At 56.5% G+C, this 20355-nt stretch overlaps 6 protein-coding genes across 8 annotated transcripts; all 6 read right to left on the bottom strand.

Moving 5' to 3' along the window:
- Positions 1-147: 147 nt before the first annotated feature.
- Positions 148-7230, bottom strand: ABB37_00936 (hypothetical protein; the record flags this gene model as incomplete). Its single annotated transcript, XM_015797328.1, has 1 exon — positions 148-7230. Exon 1 carries the CDS (start codon positions 5236-5238, stop codon positions 148-150), a length of 5091 nt encoding a protein of 1696 aa, XP_015665336.1. The 5' UTR covers positions 5239-7230.
- A 545-nt stretch (positions 7231-7775) lies between these two features.
- Positions 7776-9846, bottom strand: ABB37_00935 (putative mitochondrial hypothetical protein; the record flags this gene model as incomplete). The annotated part of the gene is made up of 1 exon (XM_015797327.1): positions 7776-9846. Exon 1 carries the CDS (start codon positions 9546-9548, stop codon positions 7776-7778), a length of 1773 nt encoding a protein of 590 aa, XP_015665335.1. The 5' UTR covers positions 9549-9846.
- An 876-nt stretch (positions 9847-10722) lies between these two features.
- Positions 10723-12497, bottom strand: ABB37_00934 (putative mitochondrial Dna ligase; the record flags this gene model as incomplete). Of its 2 annotated transcripts, none has more annotated exons than XM_015797325.1 (1): positions 10723-12497. In XM_015797325.1, the coding sequence occupies exon 1, from the start codon at positions 12217-12219 to the stop codon at positions 10723-10725; it is 1497 nt and encodes a 498-aa protein (XP_015665333.1). In that variant the 5' UTR covers positions 12220-12497. The 2 variants fall into 2 exon arrangements, with proteins under 2 accessions (XP_015665333.1, XP_015665334.1); XM_015797326.1 differs by having other exon boundaries at positions 10723-12469.
- A 965-nt stretch (positions 12498-13462) lies between these two features.
- ABB37_00933 (putative mitochondrial DNA ligase k alpha) lies at positions 13463-15909 on the bottom strand (the record flags this gene model as incomplete). Of its 2 annotated transcripts, none has more annotated exons than XM_015797323.1 (1): positions 13463-15909. In XM_015797323.1, exon 1 carries the CDS (start codon positions 15413-15415, stop codon positions 13463-13465), a length of 1953 nt encoding a protein of 650 aa, XP_015665331.1. In that variant the 5' UTR covers positions 15416-15909. The 2 variants fall into 2 exon arrangements, with proteins under 2 accessions (XP_015665331.1, XP_015665332.1); XM_015797324.1 differs by having other exon boundaries at positions 13463-15906.
- A 384-nt stretch (positions 15910-16293) lies between these two features.
- On the bottom strand, positions 16294-17208 carry ABB37_00932 (hypothetical protein; the record flags this gene model as incomplete). The annotated part of the gene is made up of 1 exon (XM_015797322.1): positions 16294-17208. The coding sequence occupies one exon, from the start codon at positions 17206-17208 to the stop codon at positions 16294-16296; it is 915 nt and encodes a 304-aa protein (XP_015665330.1).
- A 1268-nt stretch (positions 17209-18476) lies between these two features.
- ABB37_00931 (putative mitochondrial hypothetical protein) lies at positions 18477-19331 on the bottom strand (the record flags this gene model as incomplete). Its single annotated transcript, XM_015797321.1, has 1 exon — positions 18477-19331. The coding sequence occupies exon 1, from the start codon at positions 19248-19250 to the stop codon at positions 18477-18479; it is 774 nt and encodes a 257-aa protein (XP_015665329.1). The 5' UTR covers positions 19251-19331.
- Between the last annotated feature and the right edge of the window lie 1024 nt (positions 19332-20355).

Genomic DNA, 20355 nt, shown 5'->3' with positions numbered 1-20355 from the left:
ATTAATATTAATAATAATAATAAGGCGATGACACTTATCGCAGATGCAATAGCGGACCAAACTTCGGCTCCTTCACACTCCCTCCAAAAGCAAAGGAGCAGATTACGGTAATACATGCGTTTCCGAGCAGCGCGGCACTCCTGCCCTCTACAGACTCTGCAGCATCTCCTCCAGGCCGTACAGCACTCGCCGCAGCTCCTTTCCAAACATCTCCAACGACAAGGTGAAGGCATGCAGGCCTTCCGCGTCCTGTACCATGATGGGCGTGGTGAAACTGTCCTTGAAGCGCACCAGTGACGAGCGGCCACTACCGCCGTCATCATTGGCATTGCTGTCACCGTCGCTGCGGCCGCTATCGCTGCCGTACTCACTGCGACCACTTGCATCACTCGCGTAGGAGGAGGATGCGGAGTACGAAGACGAGAGCGACTCCGCATCACTTGCATAACTCTTGTGGCCTTCGTCGCCGTCATCGGAGCTGCTCTGGTGGAGCGTGATGCGGTCCTGCGAGTGGTGACGTCTGCCGCCGCTTGCCTCTTTGTGGCCGAGAGGAGGGAGCGGTGGGCCGTCTCGACGTACTCCTTCCACTGTGCGTGGATCCCACACGGAGAGAGAAGCCGGCTCGTTGGTGTCGTCGTACTGAGTGGCCGACCCCAGCAACGCGAGATCCCCCTCCCGACTGCCGTAAGGGAGGCTGCTCTCGGGGCCTGCACTGTTTGTTGTGTCCGCCTGTCGCGAGCAGCGACGGTGACGGTGATGCGACGAGTCCTCATCTGGACTCTCTTCCTTTTCTTCATCCTCTTCTTCGTCTTCGTAATGCAGGCTGCTGTGGCTGCGACCAATTGCGCGCTGGTGCGGTGAGCCGTGATGCGGGTGATGGCGTGGATGGGCGGAGTGATAGTGCCCCGAGTTGTTCGAAGTAAAGGTGGCGGACTTGTCCAGGGTGGCGATGTTCGTATAGCTCGCACCGAAGGTGCGCATCTCAAAGCTGCTGTGCTTGCGGGTCATGTTGCCCGTCGTGGCGTGACGCTGGAAGCCGCGCAGGTTCTCGCGCAGCTGATCGGCGCGCTGCTGGGTGGACGGCTTCTTCACCGCGGGGCTCTCCTCGTGTGCGACCAGGCGCTGCGGGTGCCGGCTCGAGCGGCGACGGGGGCGGTGTGGCGGTGTATGTGAGGAGGAGGGCGACGAGGGCGTCAGCGCGGCCGCGGTGGTGCTCGCGTGGGGATATCGCTGTTGCGGTCCGTCGCCGCCGCTGCTCTTTCGATTCAGCTGCGTAGGAGCGGCCTTCACAAATGCCGAGGATGACGGCGGCGTGGTTCCGGATGCGTTGCCACTCAGAACAGCCGCGTGCTCGTTGACGGTGTCTCCCCGCATAGACGGGGGAAGCCGTGCCGCAAGTGTGGCGCGGCGCACCGCAGCGGCCTGCCCGTCGTCCAGCGGCGGCGGCGGAAAGACGCTGGCGTCGAAGACGCGTGTCGCGTTGGTCACGGTGCCCCCGCCGTCCACGCGGGAACGCGGCGACGTGTTCGCGATGCTGTCCTCGTTCAGCTCCTCTTCTTGCCGTGGCACCGCCGGCAGCTCGGACCGCGGCACCGGCAGCCAGGCAGAGTCACCAGGAATTGGCGCGGTGATGTGCGACCGCGTTGGATCGCGGCTGTCGATGCGCGGCATCACACTGTCCTTGAAGGTGGACGCCGTCGAGGCAGTATCACCCGTTTTGGGTGTACTCTCTTTATGGGTGGTCAGTGTGTGGAAGAAGGGCGCGGCGGAGCGGACTTGGGAGTGGCTGAGACGGTCGTTGTCGCAGTTCTGCACGCGCTCCCCTGACACGGCGGCATCGCTCGGCGACGTTACATAACTGGGCGACGCCCCTCGACAGTCGTGACGACCACTCGAAGCCGCGCGACGATACATTTTTTTGCCTCGTTGGCTGCCCTTACGCTGGCCGGGGTCGTGGCGCCACTTCCCGCGGTGCTGCTTCGGACTAGATCGAGTGTCCCACTCCTCCAGTTGCGACCGCTGCTGCTGTTGCGGTGAGTATCCGCCATCACCGCCTCCACCGCCGTGGTCTCTTCCATAGCCGTTTCCGCCTCCTCCTCCTCCTCCTCCTTCGTTGTGGTCCCCGCCGGCGGTGTCTGAGCGGTCATCGCGGATGCGCTTCATCGCAACGGTTTTACGGATCACCGCAATCAGATCGTGCTCCTTGCGCGCACTCAGCTCCACGCCTAGCGCACGGAACTGCATGGCCCCTTTCGTCAGCTCGGACGACAGGCCAGAGGACGGGAAGCGGACGTAGAACTCCATGACATGCGTAAAGCGATCAATGCAGCGCGCAATGTCGTTCACAATCGGTGACAAATTATGTAGGATGTGCAGCATGTCAGTGGTGAAGTACCCTTTTTCTCGCATCGTCTTCCACGCACAGGTCATGGTGTAGACGAGCGCGCACAGACGGTACAGGGCGGCGTGCACGTCGCCCGAGGCGCGCAGCGGGTACTCGTGCGGAATAATCTGGAACTCATCCGCCGCTAACGGCATGACCGACGACGTCTGCTTCATCGTCTCCATCATCGAAAAGATGTCCGTGAAGATGTCCTCAACGATAGTGTCCTGCGGGGCCATGGTGAAGGCCCGCGGCATGATCAGCTTCGAGCTGCTCCGCGTTGCGGGCGTATCCATCTCGGAGTTGTTCAGTCCCTTCAGTTTTACTACGGTGTTGCCGTTGCGCAGCGGCATCAAGCCAAATCCGTCGTTCAAATTCAAGAAGTGGCCGATGCTCACGACGTCATCCTCCGTCTTGACACCGCGCTGGATCTCAGCTCGAATCTCTATGTAGCTTCGCGCCGCGTCGCCGAACAGCGACGAGAGTTTCTGTACGGTGCTGTTCAAACTGCGCATCACGGACATACGTTTCTTAAAGAGGACGTGATTCGGGCTCACCGGAAAGACTGCGACACTGATAAAGCAGTAAATGAAGATGGCAAAGGTGTTCTGTTGAATGCGGCTGATCGTCAAGTCTGCCGTCTGCTCCGTCGGCGCGAGACCGCTCACGGCGACGAAGTTGCAGTACATGCAGATCGTGCCAAACTTCTGCCCGGGACGGAAGAAGGTCATGACGAACGTGATAATGCACAGCGCGAGAACGCGGTCGACGGCAGTGTGGCACAGCGAGGCAGCAAAGAAACCGAGCACCGCCCCAATCATCGTCCCGCTCATCCGCGCCGCACCGGCCTGCACCGCTTCTACCGGATTCGTGCCAGAGACGAAGGCGATGATGCTCGGGCCGGTGAGGAGGAGACTCTGATTGTCGACGTAGTAGAAGAAGATGACCGCGATGAGCATCGCCACGCTGACTTTGGCAGCTTCGATCACCACCCGCACCTCCGCCTCGCCGCGGCGCACGCACAGGAGGCGCACGAGTGTCGCGTTTTCCGCAAACGGGTCGATCAGTGCGCTCCATATCAGCTTGAAGGACTCCTTCCAGTCGTTGGTGGCTTTGTGGCGGTCAATGAAGGACTCGAACTCCTCCAGCGTGACCCAGAAGTTGACGATGGAGAAGACAAAGAAGGTCATCAGCGGCACGAACTCCTCCATGCGCCCGTCGCGCAGAATGCTGGCTTCCTGGTGCTCGTACAGCAGTACGCGCCGGCCGACGTCGAACTCCGTCTGCAGGCGCTTGATCGCACGCCCGGCGGCCTCGAAGTATCCGCTGAGGGTGCGGAGCTGGTCATACTTCTTCGCCTCGCTCAGCTTCCACAGCAGGGCCTCCATGGAGCGCGAGATGTCGTCCATCGGAAGGGAGAGGTGGTCGCGCAGCAGCAGGCACCGCTCGCTGAGGTCGATCATCTGCGGCCGTTCCTGCACCATGTTGATGACCCGCTCCATCGCACGTAGGTTCATCTTGAGCTTCAGCAGCAGCTGCACCTTCTCCTTCCGCACCTCGCGACGTTCGGAGGTTTCGTAGATGAGGACCTCGTAAAAGGTGAAGGCGTCGTAGGAGTCGAACTTTTCAATCAGGTGGTCGAGTGTGCGCACGAGGTAGCGGATGCGCACCATCGACATGCTGCGCTCCGTGTTGCTCGGCGCCCAGAAACAGGACAGAATACCCGTAAAGCAGGTCGCCGTGTTCTTGAACATGATCTTCGTGATGTGCGCCGAGAACCGCGTCGCCAGCATCGGGTACGGGATCAGCGTGGACACCAGGGCAAAGGCAGCGCCGAGGGCCCAATCAGCGAGGACGCGGGTTGGGAAGAGGAGACTCTCATCACCCGAGAGAAGGCTCACCATGGAGATGTTGTACAGCAGCAGGCACATGCGTCGCGTCGTCTTCTCTGTAAACATAGCCATCAAGAAGAGCAGCACCAGGTACACCACAAACCACGCGCCAAGGTAGCGGTTGAGCTTCAGTGCAGAACAGATGGTGGCGAGCGGCAGCCAAATGCAACCGCCCTTGATGTATTGAACGAAGAAGACGCAGGACTGGCCGAAGTTGGTGCCCACCGCGATTACGACACTCGTCAACGCAAAGGTGGTAGACTCGAAGGGAGTGTGCTTCAGGTTAAGGTTGATTATGATGGCGGGAATCAGCATCGCGATGCAGGTCACGCGAAGTGCGTACTCGATCAAAAACCAGAAGTACCGCGTGCTGAGAAAGGCAAACGTTTTGTTGATCTCGCGCTCCGCGACATTGCGTAGGTCCCATGGGACATCGGTGGTGGTCGGCACCTCCAGCGTAGGACCAGGCGGCGGCGCACCGCCGCCTCCACCACCGGCGATGGCGGGAGCCCTTGCAGCCTCGCCGGCTCGACCGCGATCGAAGTCGTCGTCACCGCCTAACGTCCCGTGGTGGAAGATGGGATGATAAATCGGATAGCCAAAGCTGTCACGCGTGGCGCGAGTCGCAGCGGACCCTGCAGAGTTGGTCGTGTAGTCCTCCGCCTCTCCCTCTTCCTCACTGCTGGTGCTGCGACTGGCGTTGCGGCCTTCGGAATCGGAGCCGGGATGACCGCAATGGCGACGGCGATGCGAGCGATGTGCCGTATCTCCACCTCCAGTGTGCCGGCTGCCTTTGCGGGGGGCGGTGCTGACCGGCAACCGCCCGTTTGTCTCGTCGCGGTCGCGGGCGGAGATGCGCACGTGTCGGCCCTCGAGCGGCGGAAACAACGCCCCTTCATCGTCAAGAATACCGCTGTCTACCGGGGCCGTCTGCTGCTGTAGGTGCAGCGGAGAAAACGTCATCGCTGGAACAGTCTCGAGATTCGTACTCTTCCGACTATCCCCGGTGTTACCAGCCAAGTCGTTGCTGTAGGCAGTGGCAACGGTGGTGGTCGTAGGGCCCACGACAACTTCGCTGTCGTCGCGCGCAGAGGAACGTTGGCGAGGGCGGTCGGGGCTGGCGAGCGGGCCACCCGTGAGACCACCACCACCACCACTCGCATCCGCAGGCCTCCCAAAGCCAGGCACTGCCGCTTCCGTCGTCGTGGGCAGCTTGCTATGAGGACTGCTATTGTTATTATTCGCGTTTACAGTGTCGAGGCGAGCCCAGTTTGCGTAATCCGTCGCCGACGACGCCGCGGCACTCGCGCCCTCCAGCGCCGGCAGCTCCGGGTGCGATGCAAAAGGGCGCCCAATTTTTGGTGTCGCCATTAACTGGCGACGCATTCGCCCATGCTGATGCGGATGCTGCTGTCGTGGTGATGTGTGACGCCCGTGCTTCTCCGACCGGCTACCGTGTCTGCTCCGCGTTTGTCCGTGTGCGGACGCACCGTGGGCATGGCTGCGGTGCTGTCGCGGCGCACGGTGCGATGAGTTCTCTCTGTGCAAATGACGGTGCCCAGCCGAATGATGTTGGGTGCCTCCTTGACGGCTGCGGTACTGCCGTGCTGCGTCGAAGTCGTTCATGGTTGAGTAGGGTATTTGCCGACTGCGGCTAAGCATGAAGTCGTTCCTCGCGAGGGCAGCGGGGGGCGGCTGCGAGGAGGACGGCACAGCGGCGGTGGGGTTGCCTTCCGGAAGGGGTGAGGAGGATGTCGTGGACACGACCGGCGGCGCCGTCTCGTTAAAGCGCATGTTTGCGACCTCCATGCTGTTCGGATGGACGGAGGCGGCGTTGGTGGAGGTACCCGTAGGTGGGACAGGCGTCGCCTCCGGTGACTGCCGCGGCTCCGTCATCTCGCCTACTGACACGGAGGAAAAGGAGAAGATCCTTGGCTGAAGGGATGTACGGCCGTGTGGCTCTGTGAGGTCGTCGCGATAATTAATTTAAGAAACACAAAACAAACAAACGTGTGTATGTGTGACGGTAACGCACTGCGTTCCTTTAAGCAGAGAGCGCCTCTATAGGACGTAAAGAAATAACAGAATAAAACTGTACACACCAACAAACGATCGCGAGAACGAGAAGGAAGAACAATCACAATCACAACGAGAAATTGTAAGATTAAATAGAACAGCAAAATAAAACATGAAGTCCAACACAGACACACAGAGAGAGACAGACACAGACAGAATTGAACAGCCGCACAACGCCAAGTACAAGGTTGAAGGTGCACACACAGCGCAACACTAAATAGCAACAATAATAATAATAGTAAGGAAATGAAAGTAATTAAAGATATATATATAAAACTCTAGATTATCTTCCGAAAAATAAATGGAGGAAAGAAGTTTGTGTGATGTCTTGATTTACGTACGCTGCATAACTACTGTGAATATATAAATAAAATAAAGTTGAGTAATGGACGATGCGCAGCTACAAAAAAGGAGGGGGGGGGGGAGGTATACGTTACATTCGTCTGCGACTAAGTGTGTCTTCCTCTCTCCCTCGTGACGATTACTAGTCAGCTAAGCGAATTAATGGTCCGAAGAAGAGATCTGCAAGCAGCTAAACGAGGAGTTTCTCTGCCGGGGATGACAGACTCCCTAAAGGTCGTGGAGTTCGAAAAACGAAGCGAACAGTCTATACAGACAAGAAAGAGGAAAGATGAGAAGGAAAAAGTGAACAACACAGTTTCGAGGAGAGTGACCGCACTTCACGAAAACAAACAGCAGCTGCTATGCATTTGTAAGAATGGCAGTTCTTGTGGTTCTTTTCCACCTTTTCCTCTACGTCCCACACAAGCTTTGTCACCACGGTCTACGGCGGAGGAAAGGGGTGGGAGAACGAAGAACGAAAAGTGAAGAGGAGGGTGGGGAAGACTTGCTTTTGCTGCGATACAAGACGCAGTCGCTTCCCATTCCGGGTACACGCAATCGTGTGTAGAAGAAAAAAGTAGGAGAGAGAGGAGAGAGGAGAGACGGTGTCGAGTAGACGTGAGGTGGCGCAGTGAATGCGAAACGCAGTAAGCTCTGTGAAGAGAACACGCACACGTGAGGGATGTGAGCGGCGCTGGTCAACGAGCGCAGCAGGGCTAGGGAGCGCTCTGTTTCAAAGAGATGATTCCGACGACTTTCGCTCCACTGCTGGCGCGCACAAGGCGCGTGGTAACAACGCGTACGCTTTCTACAGTAGTTGACAGAGATGTGTGCGACTTGAACTTAGTGATTGTGAACGACTCTCTCCTCCCCCTCCTTCTCCATTACTACAGCCATTTCCAAAACACACAGAGGACGTAGTGCGGACTCAAACAAACAAACAAACAGGGCCAACAGTGAGCAGGGCAAACTATCTGCACGTGCTGGAAGAGGAGCCGTAAGAAGAAGGAACCATCAGCAACAACAACGAAAGCAGGACGAGTGTGGGACCTACCACATCCAGGTGCCTTTTGACAGCAACACTAGTACAGTAACGACGACAGACGCGACCGCGCCGCCTGCGCCGCCGGATCTGTCGGGTACAGCTGCACGAGCGACGTAATGAGAGCGCGGATCTGCGGCACACGCGCCTGCGCTGTAAACACCCTTTTCGCCGTCGTGTCCAGCTCTTTGCCCTCCAGCAAGTCCGTCATTACAACTTTATCCTCCGCACCCTGGCCTTGTTGCTGCTGCTTCGCTGATGCTGCTGCTGCCGATGAGACTGGCAGCTTCGTGCGGCTCAGTTTCAGGTTCGTCTTGAGCATCTCAAACAGTTGATCCATCACCGCAGAAGGGAAATCGCTGCTGTCGAGTGTGCGACTGTCGACGTGCTCGTCCATGATGCGCAGCATGTCGAGGCAGTACTGACTCTGCCCTGCAATAAACATCTCCATCTCCCGTAACGCCGAATGGTGCTGCGCATTCATCACGTCATCGGTATCCATGGCGGCCAAAGAGCTGCGGAGACGGTTCGCATCCTGCGCGGCGAGCGTCGCGGCGGTACGCAGCTCCCCTCGAACAAGATTCACCTCCACCAACGCCATGACCCGACGCAGCGTTGGGTCGCCTTGGATCGGCGCAAAGTCCTTCTGCACGGCACGGCGAGCCCAATCCACGTTTGCGCGCGCGACGTCGCCGAGCGTCGCGTAGGAGCGCGCGAGGTAGAGCGCCTCTAACCCAGCAATGACGCCCAGTGCGCGGAACTGCGACGAGTTAAAGTAGTGTGCGTGCATCTCGGCATCGGTCAGCCGCCGGATGTCCATCCCGAGCTGCTTGTACAGCTCCTGCAACTCCGCGTGCGCCTTCTTCTTAGCCTCTTGCAGGGTTCTACGTATGCCGTCAAGTTGCTCCGCCTGCTCCGGTAGTTGGATCATATCCGTACCAACCAGCGCGTTCATCATCTTGTCCTGCAAGTAGGTGGTGGAGGTGCCACGGAGAAGGTCCGCAGTGGCCGCTGAGGGCAGCGGGCTAGTTGAAGCGTCGGGCTTTCCGCCGGTGCCGGCTTTGCTGTGTCGGGCCAGCAAATCGACGTTCATCTCCTTCTGGTAGTGCTCCAGAAACTTCACTAAAATGCTCTCGAGGCGGCCCGCCGCGACGTGGCCGACCACTTTATCGATGATCGTGCCCTGCATGACGAAGTACGTCACGGGCAGCTTCGCGCGCTCGACCGAGAAGGCGGAGGCCAAGTTGCGGTTCTCGTCCGCGTTGATGGTGCACAGCTTCAACCACTGCATCTTTGCAAGCGGTGCGGGGGGCGACGTCGGATCGCTTGAGTTCGGTCCTGTTACGGCGACACCACTTTCTGTCTCGATGGTGAGGCCAGCTTCTGCGGCTTCTGTGGCGGAAGCAGCGCTCACCGTCGCGTCTGCGACCTCCAGCCCGGCGGTCTCTGCGTTTACCGCATCCACGAGCTTCTCCGCCGATTTGAGATACGCGGCGCAGTTGCTACTGTTGATGTAGTACACAAGGCAGATAGCCTGCTGTGACTGGATCACCTCGGTCTCGAAGTTCGACGAGTTCACGACATAAGAGAGACGGCGGGTGGAGCTGGTGAGAGCCGACAAGGCGACGGGCTGATCGTTGTGCCCGGCCAGCGATATGCCGCTGCACCGGTAGGCTGCAGCGCCCTGTGGCCAGCGGGCGGAGGGGACGGCGAGGAGGCGACCGCGCGAAACGGTACTCCCACCGCACGCTGACGACACGCTGGCCACGCGGTGCGGCAGAACGCAAGAGTAGCGGCACAGACTACGGATCATCGGATCGGTGTTCTTAATGGACAGGGAGAGAAACAGCTTGTGTGTGAGAGTAACGTAAGCAAATGAAAAAAAAGTACGATAAGTACGACACTCCTCAGGCCCCTCCCTACCAAAAAAAAAAAGAAAGGAGGAGAACACTTGAAAATGCTGTGCGCAGACGAAGGGTAGCAGAAAAGAGATGTAAGGTATTTGGCGATGAATTGGCTCAGAGTGGTACACCAGAAAGGCCGAAGCACACAGACACAGAGTTTCTGAATGCTTGCTGACAGTGGCGACAAACAAGCAAAACTTTGAGACTGCGCCTGGTAGAGAGAGGGAGAGGGAGAGAGACCTTCGCATTATCAGGCGACGCCAACAACGCAGGGACATCATCCAAAAAACTGACTGCTCCACATCGAATCCACATTCCACGCGTCTTTCTTCCGCTCATTTACATTTCTCGTTAGGTGAAGCGAATGTGTGGAGCTGCCACCCTTCTTGAAAGCTCGCGATTAGGCCACGAAATGTGACAGGAGAGCGCGCTTCTTCTTCGAATTGAGTGCTAATTTTTTCACGTACAGTTCTGTTTGTTCGTATCAGAGCAAATGGGTGTGCCAGGACGATGAGAGTCACTCTCACAGAGGAAACGAAGAAAGAAGAAGACAAAAAAAACCGAAGAGGAGATAATCCACTAAAACTTAAAGCAACGATGCGGCGATACCAGCTAGTTGTACAACAGACACAACAACAACAGAAACAACAAAAAACCCTCTATTTCTAAAACGTACATAGACGCAGCTGGTCTATGCAAGTTTCGTGGCAAGTGCGAAAGGTCAACAGGAAGAGGTTCGCCGCCACCAAAGAAAAAAAACCGTAACAGAGCTAAAGACTCCTTCTTCTCCTCCATTCACTGAAGTCAAACAGCCTCCGTTTGGGAAGAGAGAGAAGGAGGAAGGCAGTGGAGCAGAAAACATGCAGGGGGAGGGAAGTGGTTCCCACACTGCCATTCGCTCGCTTCAACGCAGCTCCACCTTTTCATTTCGGTTCATGCCACAACCTTCTGTCGAAGAAAAAAGAAAACCGTGAGAATCCATAAAGGATGGGTCTTCCGAAAAATGGAAAAACAAAACCGCACTTCTCTATCTTACAGTCACGGACTGCTGCGATGTTGATGTGTATGTATGCATTTATGGGCTCATAACCATTCCTGCTTGTTTTCGCCGCCGCGCACCGTCTTGGCGACCGGGAAGCGCGGCACATCCTGCGAGGACAGCTCCTGATACTGCACCGTCAAGTACTTGCCGAGGTACTCCTTCCGCAGTCCCCACAGTTCAATGCGGCGTTTGTACGTTACTTTCGGCGGGGCATTGAACTTGGTTCCGTCCTTCGTCTCGCACACAAAGGCGCCCAACCCGCCTTTGAACTTTCCCTCTCCGGGCAGGTAGCCCACAATCTTGAATTCCGCGTCGTGCATCTGCTTGTACTTGAGCAGCCCAAAGCTGCGCTTCCCGTGCTCGTAGGGGAACTCCGGTCTGCGGATCATGACCCCCTCAAATCCCTGCGAACACGCCTCGGTCAGCACATCCTCCATCTCACTGGGGTGCACCTGCGCGGCGGGCACGTGGTAGATCTTCACCAGCTCGCCGTTCGTCTCCGTCGCTGCGTTGCGCTGCTTCGCCCGGATCACCTTCTTCTTCTTTTCATCGTGGACGTAGTTGCTAATGCGCTTGGCGCCGCAGACGGGGATAAGTTTCTTCAAGAGACGGTAGCGCTCGTCAAACGGCGCGTCGACAGAGGAGAGCTGCGAGCTGTACATGATGTCGAACGCAAAGTACTCCAACAAGCGAGCTTGCGCTTCCTGAATTGCCGGTGTGCTGGAGCGACTGAGGCGGCGCACCAACCCGTTCAGCTGCTCGAAATTGCACTCCGGTGCGAAGAGTTCGCCGTCCAGCATAAGGGTCGGATCCTGCGCGAAGAGCGGCGTCAGCTGCGGAGTGAGGCCGTGACAGCACTCCAACAGAATCCCGCCGCGGGAGAAGTACTGAACCTCTTGTTTCTTCTGATTGAAGCCGATCATGCAGCGGATGCCATCGATCTTCGGTGAGGCCAGCAGCAGATGCTGTTGCTGTGACTGTTGCTGCACGGCGGCTCCGTTCGTCTCGCTACTCCCTTTTGTGAGTTCATCCGCCACCAGCTCCCACCGCTGCGCCAGCATCGGCTGAATGTTCTTCGACTCCCACTCGGGGTTGTGGAAGAGGACGCTGCGGTAATTTGAGTGAATCATGCGTGGTGCCTTCACGTACTGCGGCTTCTTGCTGACCAGCTCGCCTTTGGCGTTTTGCACGGTGATGTTGTCCAGCTTCTTTTGCGGCTTGTGGCAGTGCGGGCAGATGCCACCCTCGTCGATAAACTTCGCAATCGACATCTCAAACTCCTGCAGACAGCGGGAGCAGCGCCACACCGCCATCTTGAGACACACCGGCGTGACGTTGCTCGGCGTCTGCATGACGGTGCCCCAGCACGGACCCACCCAACACGCGGCGATGTGCGGAAAGGCCTCTTGAATGCTCGCTTTTTTGAGCTGTGTGTAGACGCGCTGCTGATGGGAGCTGCGCTCGCGGCCGGCACCGAAGAGTTTGGTGCTGTCGATGGGCAGCCGCGCCGCTAAGAGCAGGTGCTGACGACGAAACATGATCGAGAAAAAAAAGATCGAAGAAGAAGATGATGGACGCTTTTGTGGTGCTACGTGCGTGTATGGAAAGAAGCCGGACAATGCCAGTGGTTGTATGCAGATCTATATGTATATGTGTATGCGTATGCGTATGTATGTATGTATGTGAACGCTTCTGTGCAAGTACGGTGGATGTATATGAAAAGGCTTACACTGTCGCTGGTGTGTGTTGAGTCGGTTGATCGACCGCAACTACTACGATGCTCTCTCTATTTTTTTCCCAATTTTGATGTGAAGCTTACGCGGTCCCATACAGCAGAAGAAGAAAAGAGAGGTATCAAGAACAACAGAGACAGAGAAGAGCCTAGCGAGTTACAGCGAAAGACGAGGAGCACGTTTCTTTTCCCAATGCTCTTAGGAAAAATCGTATACTGTTTGTCTCGCAGGCGAGAAAGAACATCTGACGCCGAAAGGGGAAAGAGCGACAACACCCTTCACAGAACGACTCTCTCCGTATATATGTATCCGTGTGTAGAAAGAAAGCAAAGAGCATCCGAGGAAGGGACCACCCAACAGACGACCACGGCGACCGCAAGACCACATTTTTCTCTCCATAAGAGTTTCACCAGGTGTGAGTTTTTCGCCGTATTACGTGAGCATCTAAAGGTACAAGAGTTAATGAACGGAATGGAGAAGGGAAGGAAAAGAAAACAACAACACACAGTAAGGAGAGGTTTTACCGTGTACTCAGAGGGGCACATAAAATGGGACAGTTTCGTACACGATAGCGCCCACGACAACGTCCCAGGTGCGAAACAGAAAACGAAGGTGCCTCCGATTTTTTTCTTTGCAGTGAGCTTCTAACTTCGTGGAATTGAGAAATCCTCTATAGATGAGTAGAAGGCGGTGCAAGACAGCAAATAATAATAATAACAAAAACACTCACAGCTGACAAGGTAGTTCGTCTGCCTAACTCCCTCTACCGAGTTCTGCAATCGCTAAGTGTGCGTGTGCGTGCAGGTGAATGCCATCAACGAATCACAGTATTCTGCGGCAGCTTTGGATACAGCAAAAGCGGAACAACAGAGAAGAAAATGACGAGAAGGGGGAAATCAGAGGGACGGCTCAAACGCACGGGGGAAAATGAAAAATGATATAAAGACCCCGGTAAATAATGCACATCACCGGCTTCCTCCGCCGCGCCTTCATAGTTCTTTTGCTTCCCCTTCTCTTCGTCTTCCACTTCATGACCAAAAGCACGCGCTTAGAGCCAGTCGTGTCCATCCGCAGCACCGCGCACACCCTTCCCCACCGGGAACCGCGGCACCCCGTCCGGCGTGAGCTCTTGATACTGCACCGTCAGCGCTTTACCTTTGTACGCCTGCCTCCACGTCCGCCACATGCGCTTCTTCTCGCTATCCGTGCTGGCGGGCGTCACGGTGAAGCGTTGTTGTTCATCGGGCGTGACACATATAAAGGAACCAAGACTCCCCTTCCACTTGCCTGAGCCTTCTACGGCTCCGACGATGACGTACTCCGCATCCTGCATTACCTTGTACTTCAACAGCGTGCCGCTGCGCTGTCCGTAGCCGTACCCTCCGCTGCCATCGCCGGATGATGGCGCAGGCGCCGTCGAGGTAGTGGCCGATGACGACGTGGCAGCTGCTGCTCGCCTTACTTTTGTCTTCGCCGCCTGCGGCACACTAGCGTGCTTCCCTTTACCTTCGCGGCGGATCATGACGCCCTCGTAGCCGACGCGCATTGCGGCTCGCAGCACCGTGTCGACGCTGTCCAGCGTACACGCGTAGTTCGGCACGCAGCGGAGCACCAGCGGGTTGTAGTCTTGGATGTGCGACAGGTTGTACGTGGTGGCCTCGGCAAGCAGCTTCTCGAGAACGGCGTGGCGCATGCTAAAAGGAACCGTTGCGGCCGACCCGGTCACAAAGTCACGCGCGTAGAGGACGTCAAAAACGTGGTACTGCAGCTGCCGTTGCAGCGCTGCAACGGCCGGTGTGCGATGCTGCCGCGTAGTGCGGATGGCAGAGGTGAGCTGCTCAAAACGAATCACCACCGGCTTCTCAGTGTCCGTGACCGCAGCACCTCCGTTGCCCCCTGCCTTGTTGGTGCCTTTGGCCGCGCCACTTGTTCTCCCCTCTTTTCCCCCTGCTGCTGCGGCGAGAAGGGTGGCGTAGAAGGCTGCGGCCGGGTCAGAAGGGGAACGCGAAGCCTTGGGCCTCTGCTTCCCCTTCTGAAGCAATGCGAGCTGCGCGAGGTTGATGGAGTCGTTGTACAGTTCCCCATCCAGCACCAGCGTAGGATCCACCTCAAACAGGTGCCGCACGGCGGGGTCAATCACATCATCGCAGCACTCAAACAACGTCCCAGAGCGACTGAAAAACAGCACCTGCTTCGTGTCGGCGCGGTAGGCGACGACGCACCGGATGCCGTCCAGCTTTGGCGAAACGCGTAACACCTCCGCCGCACCGATCTTTGCTTTTTCGTCGTCGAAGTTCTTCGCCAGCATGGGCAGCAAATTACGCGTCTCGCGCACACGCAAATACTGATCATCCGCAACGCTTTTGCTCAGCATGTTCGCGTTATCCGCCGCGAGGGTTGCCTGCGAGGAGTCTGGGCGGCACCGATGCGCAATCACCGCCACCGCCGCGGCAGACGGAGAAGGGGGGGTGGCAGTCTTTTTGCGTTCTACAGCGGCAGTCCCAACACGTCCGCGGCGGCGCTGAAGACCGCGCTGTGGTGACGCTGCTGTTGCGGTTGGCTGTAACGAGGGCTTCGCCTTGCACTTTGGGCACTCCCCACCGGCTGCGAGATGCAGGTCAATTCGTCGGTTGTACTGGTGTTGACAGGAAGGGCAAATCCACCACGCCAGCTTGCGGCTACCGGGCGAGACGTGCTGTGGCTGCAGCATCTTGCTCGACGCCGCCGCGATCCACGTTCGAGCAATGGCAGGGTGGAACTCCGCGAGAGAAAGGTGCGACGTGGCAGTTGTCGTTGAACGAACAACAGCGCGGTGGTTGTGGTTGCCGTCTTGCGAGGAGCGCCGCTGCCGTCGCGGTGATTTCCGTTTCAGCGCGCTCGCTGCAACGAGGGAAGTCCACGACGAGGCACCGACTCGTGCCCGCTGGGCCGCACGCATCAAGATCAGGGTGCGACCGCCAACAGCGCCACCGCAACGGCGCAACAACCATGTGACCTTCATCGGCTCAAAGAAGGAGGGGCGTAAATAAACGAAGGAAGATAGAAAACCGACAACACTTGCAGGATATCACTCAAGCGTAGAAACACAAATGGAGGGACGAAAAGTAGATCAGCGTGAGGAGAACGAAGCACAGAGAAGGCGACTTATTAATCGGTTTAGAAACCGGCTAAGAGCCTCTGCGCCGTTCTTCGGCTTCCCGCAACTCTCAATACAAAACAAAAATGTAAAGAAGAAGCACAAGTGCCTTGAAACGCGCACGGAGAACCGCACAGCCTCTGAAACGTCTGTCAGGGAGCTATCAAACAACACCAACGAAAAGTGGCAAGTTGCCTTCGACTTGGAGAAAGCAAAAGTAATAATAATAATAAAAGGTTCTGCGTTTCTGAGGTTGTGTGTGCTCTGCGGGGGTCTGCAAAGCCGCGGGAAGTGCCGAGAGAGAGAGACAAAAAAAGGCAGCGCGCGAGCGGGTTGTCCCACACCAGGAGACGTCTGCTCGCGCAGGAATATGGACAGGTACGAGTGGTAATGGAGGGAGAATTGTGGAGAGGGACGAAAAGTGATGTGAAGAAGCGTGCATAAGACAAGTAGTACGAAAATCCGCGTAACGGCATCAATAACACACACTCATACAGAAAGAGAGTGTGATGTCTTCACAAACTGGTCAATGGTGCTCGTTCAAGGGAAGAAGAGCACGAAACATCGCTTCATGAGACTTGGTAGTAGTGCCACATACTTAAGAAAGTATATACCTTCATACTTTGTATTTCCAAGATAAAATTTGCTGTGACGACGCAATCAGGAGATGTTTCTTGTTTTTGAAATAGAGCACCGTTTCGTCACGCCATACATCCCCCTCATTTTTTTCTCTCTGAGAGCAGCTACACCTCTTTCGAGCTGCTTAGGGCCACTTGATTCAGTGCTGCATTGATGCTCGCCAAAACTTCCGTTGGCTCCTCCACCGCTGCTGCCACACCCGTGACGCCCGCAAACGGGGACGGCGACGCCACCGGTGGCTGCCGCTGCGTCTCCCTGCAGTCGTCTCGCCCGCAGCTCTCACGTTTCGCCGTCGCCTGCTCGCACAACTCGTCCATCCAGCTTCTGTGACACGATGGTGTGGACTGGTTCTCCGTGGACCGCATCGCCCTTTCCTCGTCCTCCGCACCGGTGTAACGAGACGTGAGCGTGGATTGAAGCAGCTGGAACTGCTCGGCAGTATTCTCTCGCAGCGCACGCACATCAGACCAATACGTCCGTCCACCGCACGTCCTGTCCACCTGCTGTTCGGTAGAGGCGCCTGCGAAGGAGCCTTGGGCTTCCGCTGGCTGCCGTGGTGATGCAATAGATGAGCATAACGAGTCGGACTCTTTCCTGTAGGCGACGCTGAAGAGTCGTACGTCTGCATCACTCCCCCTCGTCTCATCGGCACGCTGCTGCAGAACGCTGATCCATTCACACAGCTCCCGTGCTAGCGCCGCCTCTGCCATGGATAAATGCGGCACATCCGCTGAGCTCGATGGCCGGCGCTCGTTTCCGTCTCCCCTGTCTGACCGGTGCCACTCCGCCAAGAAGCTGGAGAGCACGAAGACGAGCGCACGAGACAGGACGTGCACACGGACAAGAAAAAAGTCATCACCGTTCTGCAGGCTCGAGAAACGGGTGATGTACGACACAACAGGCAACACATCGGCCCGCAGGCTCTGCGCAAGGGTGTTCTGTACATCCTGCACAGCTGCGGCAGGGCTGAGCGCGGCCTTTTTATGGAGCTCGGCCAAGAGTGTATGCGCACTCCACATCGATAGCAGCGCTTCGAGAGAGGCCGCCGTCGTCGTGCTACCATCTACCGCAACGTCCCCAGAAGAGGAAGTGGAAGTGGGAGAAAAAGAGCAGGATGAGCCGCGAGTGCTCGCCAACGTTGTACGTGCGGGAGGGCAGACTTTTGCTAGCCGCGCAGAAACAATGGTGTCAAGGGTGCAGTCCACCCAGTGCTGACCCACAGACTGAAGCAGGGAAGCTGGTAGGAGCTCAAAGCAGTGCTGATGGCGAGCAACACCCAGCTCCACGCCTTGAAAGAACAGCGACCACGTTTCCACCCATGATGGACAAGATGACGTTTCGTTGTTGGATGCGGATCGTGGCGCGGAGGTGCATTGCGTCGCTCGATCCTGGCAGGCTGCGAGCGCTGCCGACCACAGCGCAGAAGACCACAAAGGCGACCGTAGAAGCATAAGCTAGCTGGATACTTCTCTTTTCGGGTCTGAGAGAGGTAGAGTGCGTCGATGGATGTGATGCACGTTGCGCGTGTGGCGGAGGAGAAACCGGAAAAACAACAACAACAAGAGCAGAGAAATCCAGAAGAAAGAGAAGATGTTGAGCATTTCCGCGAATTGACGACCAGTCGCGCAGATCAGCAAAGCGTCGCTCACAACACCTGATGAGCTCGGAGAGAGACGAAGCGCTGCGGTCGTGCCACCGCACGAATTGGCTTAACGGCTTTGCGAAAAGCGTCGGAGGTACCAAAAAAAAAGCCGCAAATGACGTCCTCTCATAGAAAAACAACTGCGTCTTCACGAGACGTAAACAACTCCAAGGGATTGCGCGTTGCCACATAGCAACATCGTTTCTTTGGCAGCGACTTGTGACCAAAGCACCACAGAAATCAAGCGAGCGACAACACAGCGAAGAACCAAACAATCTTCACATGAAACCGTGAACGCATCGATCACAGAGGAGTTGAGGTACAACACACGGCAAAAACAAACAAAACAAAACACTGAACATTCAGAGACCGCGTTCTCTTACTCCGCTACTAATAAAACACATATGCACTCATCTGCGTATTCAAAACGACAGCAACAAAAGTCCGCGACCCCCCTCCTCCCTAAAGGAAAAGAGGAAACAAGAGAGAGAGAGAGCGAAGGACATCAGAATACGTATGCGCGGAGCCGCCGTGTATTCCGTCGCCACGACAACGACAATAGTAAAGAGAGACGTCAACTGCGTACGAGAGGCAATGGAAAGGACGACCCCCCCCCACCCACCCGCAGACGGCCACGTAGGACTTTTACACCTGATACTTTGACTTGGGACGCGTCCGCTTGCCTTTCGACTTACCCCCACTCGAAGAGCTACGCGCCACACTCACCAACTGCGAGGACAGCCCGCCGTCAACGGCGTCGCCCTTCTTCGTCTTGCTGCTCTTCAGCTCCGGCAGCATCCCCACGCGAATCATTTTTGCGAAGGGCAAATTCGCCACCGCGGCGAGCTTGTAGCGGCGAAAGCGGAAGCGCTTGAGGATGCGGTGCTTCTTCATCTGAAAGCGACGGGCCAGCCAGCGCGAGGACGGGTAGGGGTAGTTGCGAGGGGCAAACGTCACTTTGCCGTAGAACTTCGCCGCCCAGCGGCAGGAGAGGTGCTGCAGCACCTCACCGTACATCGCCCCGCGCGCACCCACCGGGGTCCGAGGAGCGGCGGCCTCTCCGTCGTCGACCGCCTTCCCCGCCTGCGTATCCAGCAGCAGCAGCAGCAACGGCCGCATCGATACGTCCGTCGCCGCGCAGACGCGCTGGCGAAAGGACTTGATTTGGTCGTTGTTGTTGAAGCTTGTGGCGACGGTGGTGGAGTTCGGGTCGATGAAGGTGGTGCCCGGCGTGCTACTCAGCTTCGGGGCGACAAGTGCGAAGGGGGTCGCGGTGCTACTCGTGTTTCCGCGATTCTTGTTGGCGTTGGACCGCTTCCCTTCGGCTTCGCTGTCTTTTTTATAAGGCGTGTTGCTGTAGTTGGGTGGCACCGCCGCCGCGAGCGTGGCGCGACGACAGAGAGCAGCCGTGCAACGCATAACAATAGTAATGCGTGGTGTCCAATAATGATACTAATAGTAAGAAAAGCAACTAATAATAATTCGACTACTACCACGACTACCGCGAACGATGAAGCATGGGGCGAGTAAGCACACAGATGACAGAAACAAAATGAAAAGAGCGTTTGATGTGAAGAAACAAATGCGGAGTAAAAGGAGAAAAAGGGGACGAAAAAACAACAACAACGAAGTTTGAATGTGGGAAAAGCCAACGCCCCTTAGCAAACTCATCATCGTGGCCAAGCAGCACGTTTCGTCAAATGAGCCCTTCCTGCTGGAAGAGCAAAACGGCGAAGGAGGCTCTCCGGCATCCAGCGTATATCTGGTTGTGGTCCAACTGCCCTGACGCACGCAGGAGACTTGTGTGGTTTAGAGAAATGTGATGTCTTCCCCTCCCCCACCCCCCCCCTCCTCCTTCTTAGCAGTCTGCGTCGGACTGCGTTACTGAAGCAGGAATGCGGACAGCGCAGCGCCTCTCAAAAAAGCTTGTCAACCGAGGCCCATCCTTTTTCTTTCTTTCAAATGGATGCGAGCTGCTTCATTTTGCCTGTATAAGTAAAACGGCAAAAACCATAACGTATATATTTAAAGGGCTCCCTTTCGCGTCGTCGCACCGCTCCGTTCGGCTCTGCCGCTTCCGCTTCTGAAAGCGATGTCGAAGGACAACACAGCGGCGGACTTCGGCAATCCGACTGCGCGGAGCTGCAGAGCCAACGCAAAAAACCGCAACAAACAACAACAACGGAAGTACAGACGACATCATAACCTTTCCTCCCAATAAAGGCCTCCACGGTGTGCCGTCCAACAGCGCACGCACCACCTCTATATCAATAACGATGCTGCTCATCAACAAATACAACTGTAGGAAAAGAAAAGGCTCTTCTCCTCGTAAAAACCACCACGAAAGCCACCAGAGCAAACCCGGAGAATCGCAAAGTTGAAGAAGAGAGCCCACAAGAGAAGGTGAAAAGACAACAAATGAAACAACACAACACACAATAAGTAGTAACGGACGCTTCCACTGCTTTTTGCGCGGTTTTGCGGATCGACATGACTTGCTTCTTTGTTTTACTTTCCCTGTTTT

This window comes from Leptomonas pyrrhocoris, assembly GCF_001293395.1.
Source record: "Leptomonas pyrrhocoris isolate H10 chromosome Unknown, whole genome shotgun sequence".
Taxonomy (NCBI): Eukaryota; Euglenozoa; class Kinetoplastea; order Trypanosomatida; family Trypanosomatidae; genus Leptomonas; species Leptomonas pyrrhocoris.
Note: the sequence above shows the minus strand (reverse complement) of the source record. Positions and strands in the feature narration are given on the sequence as shown.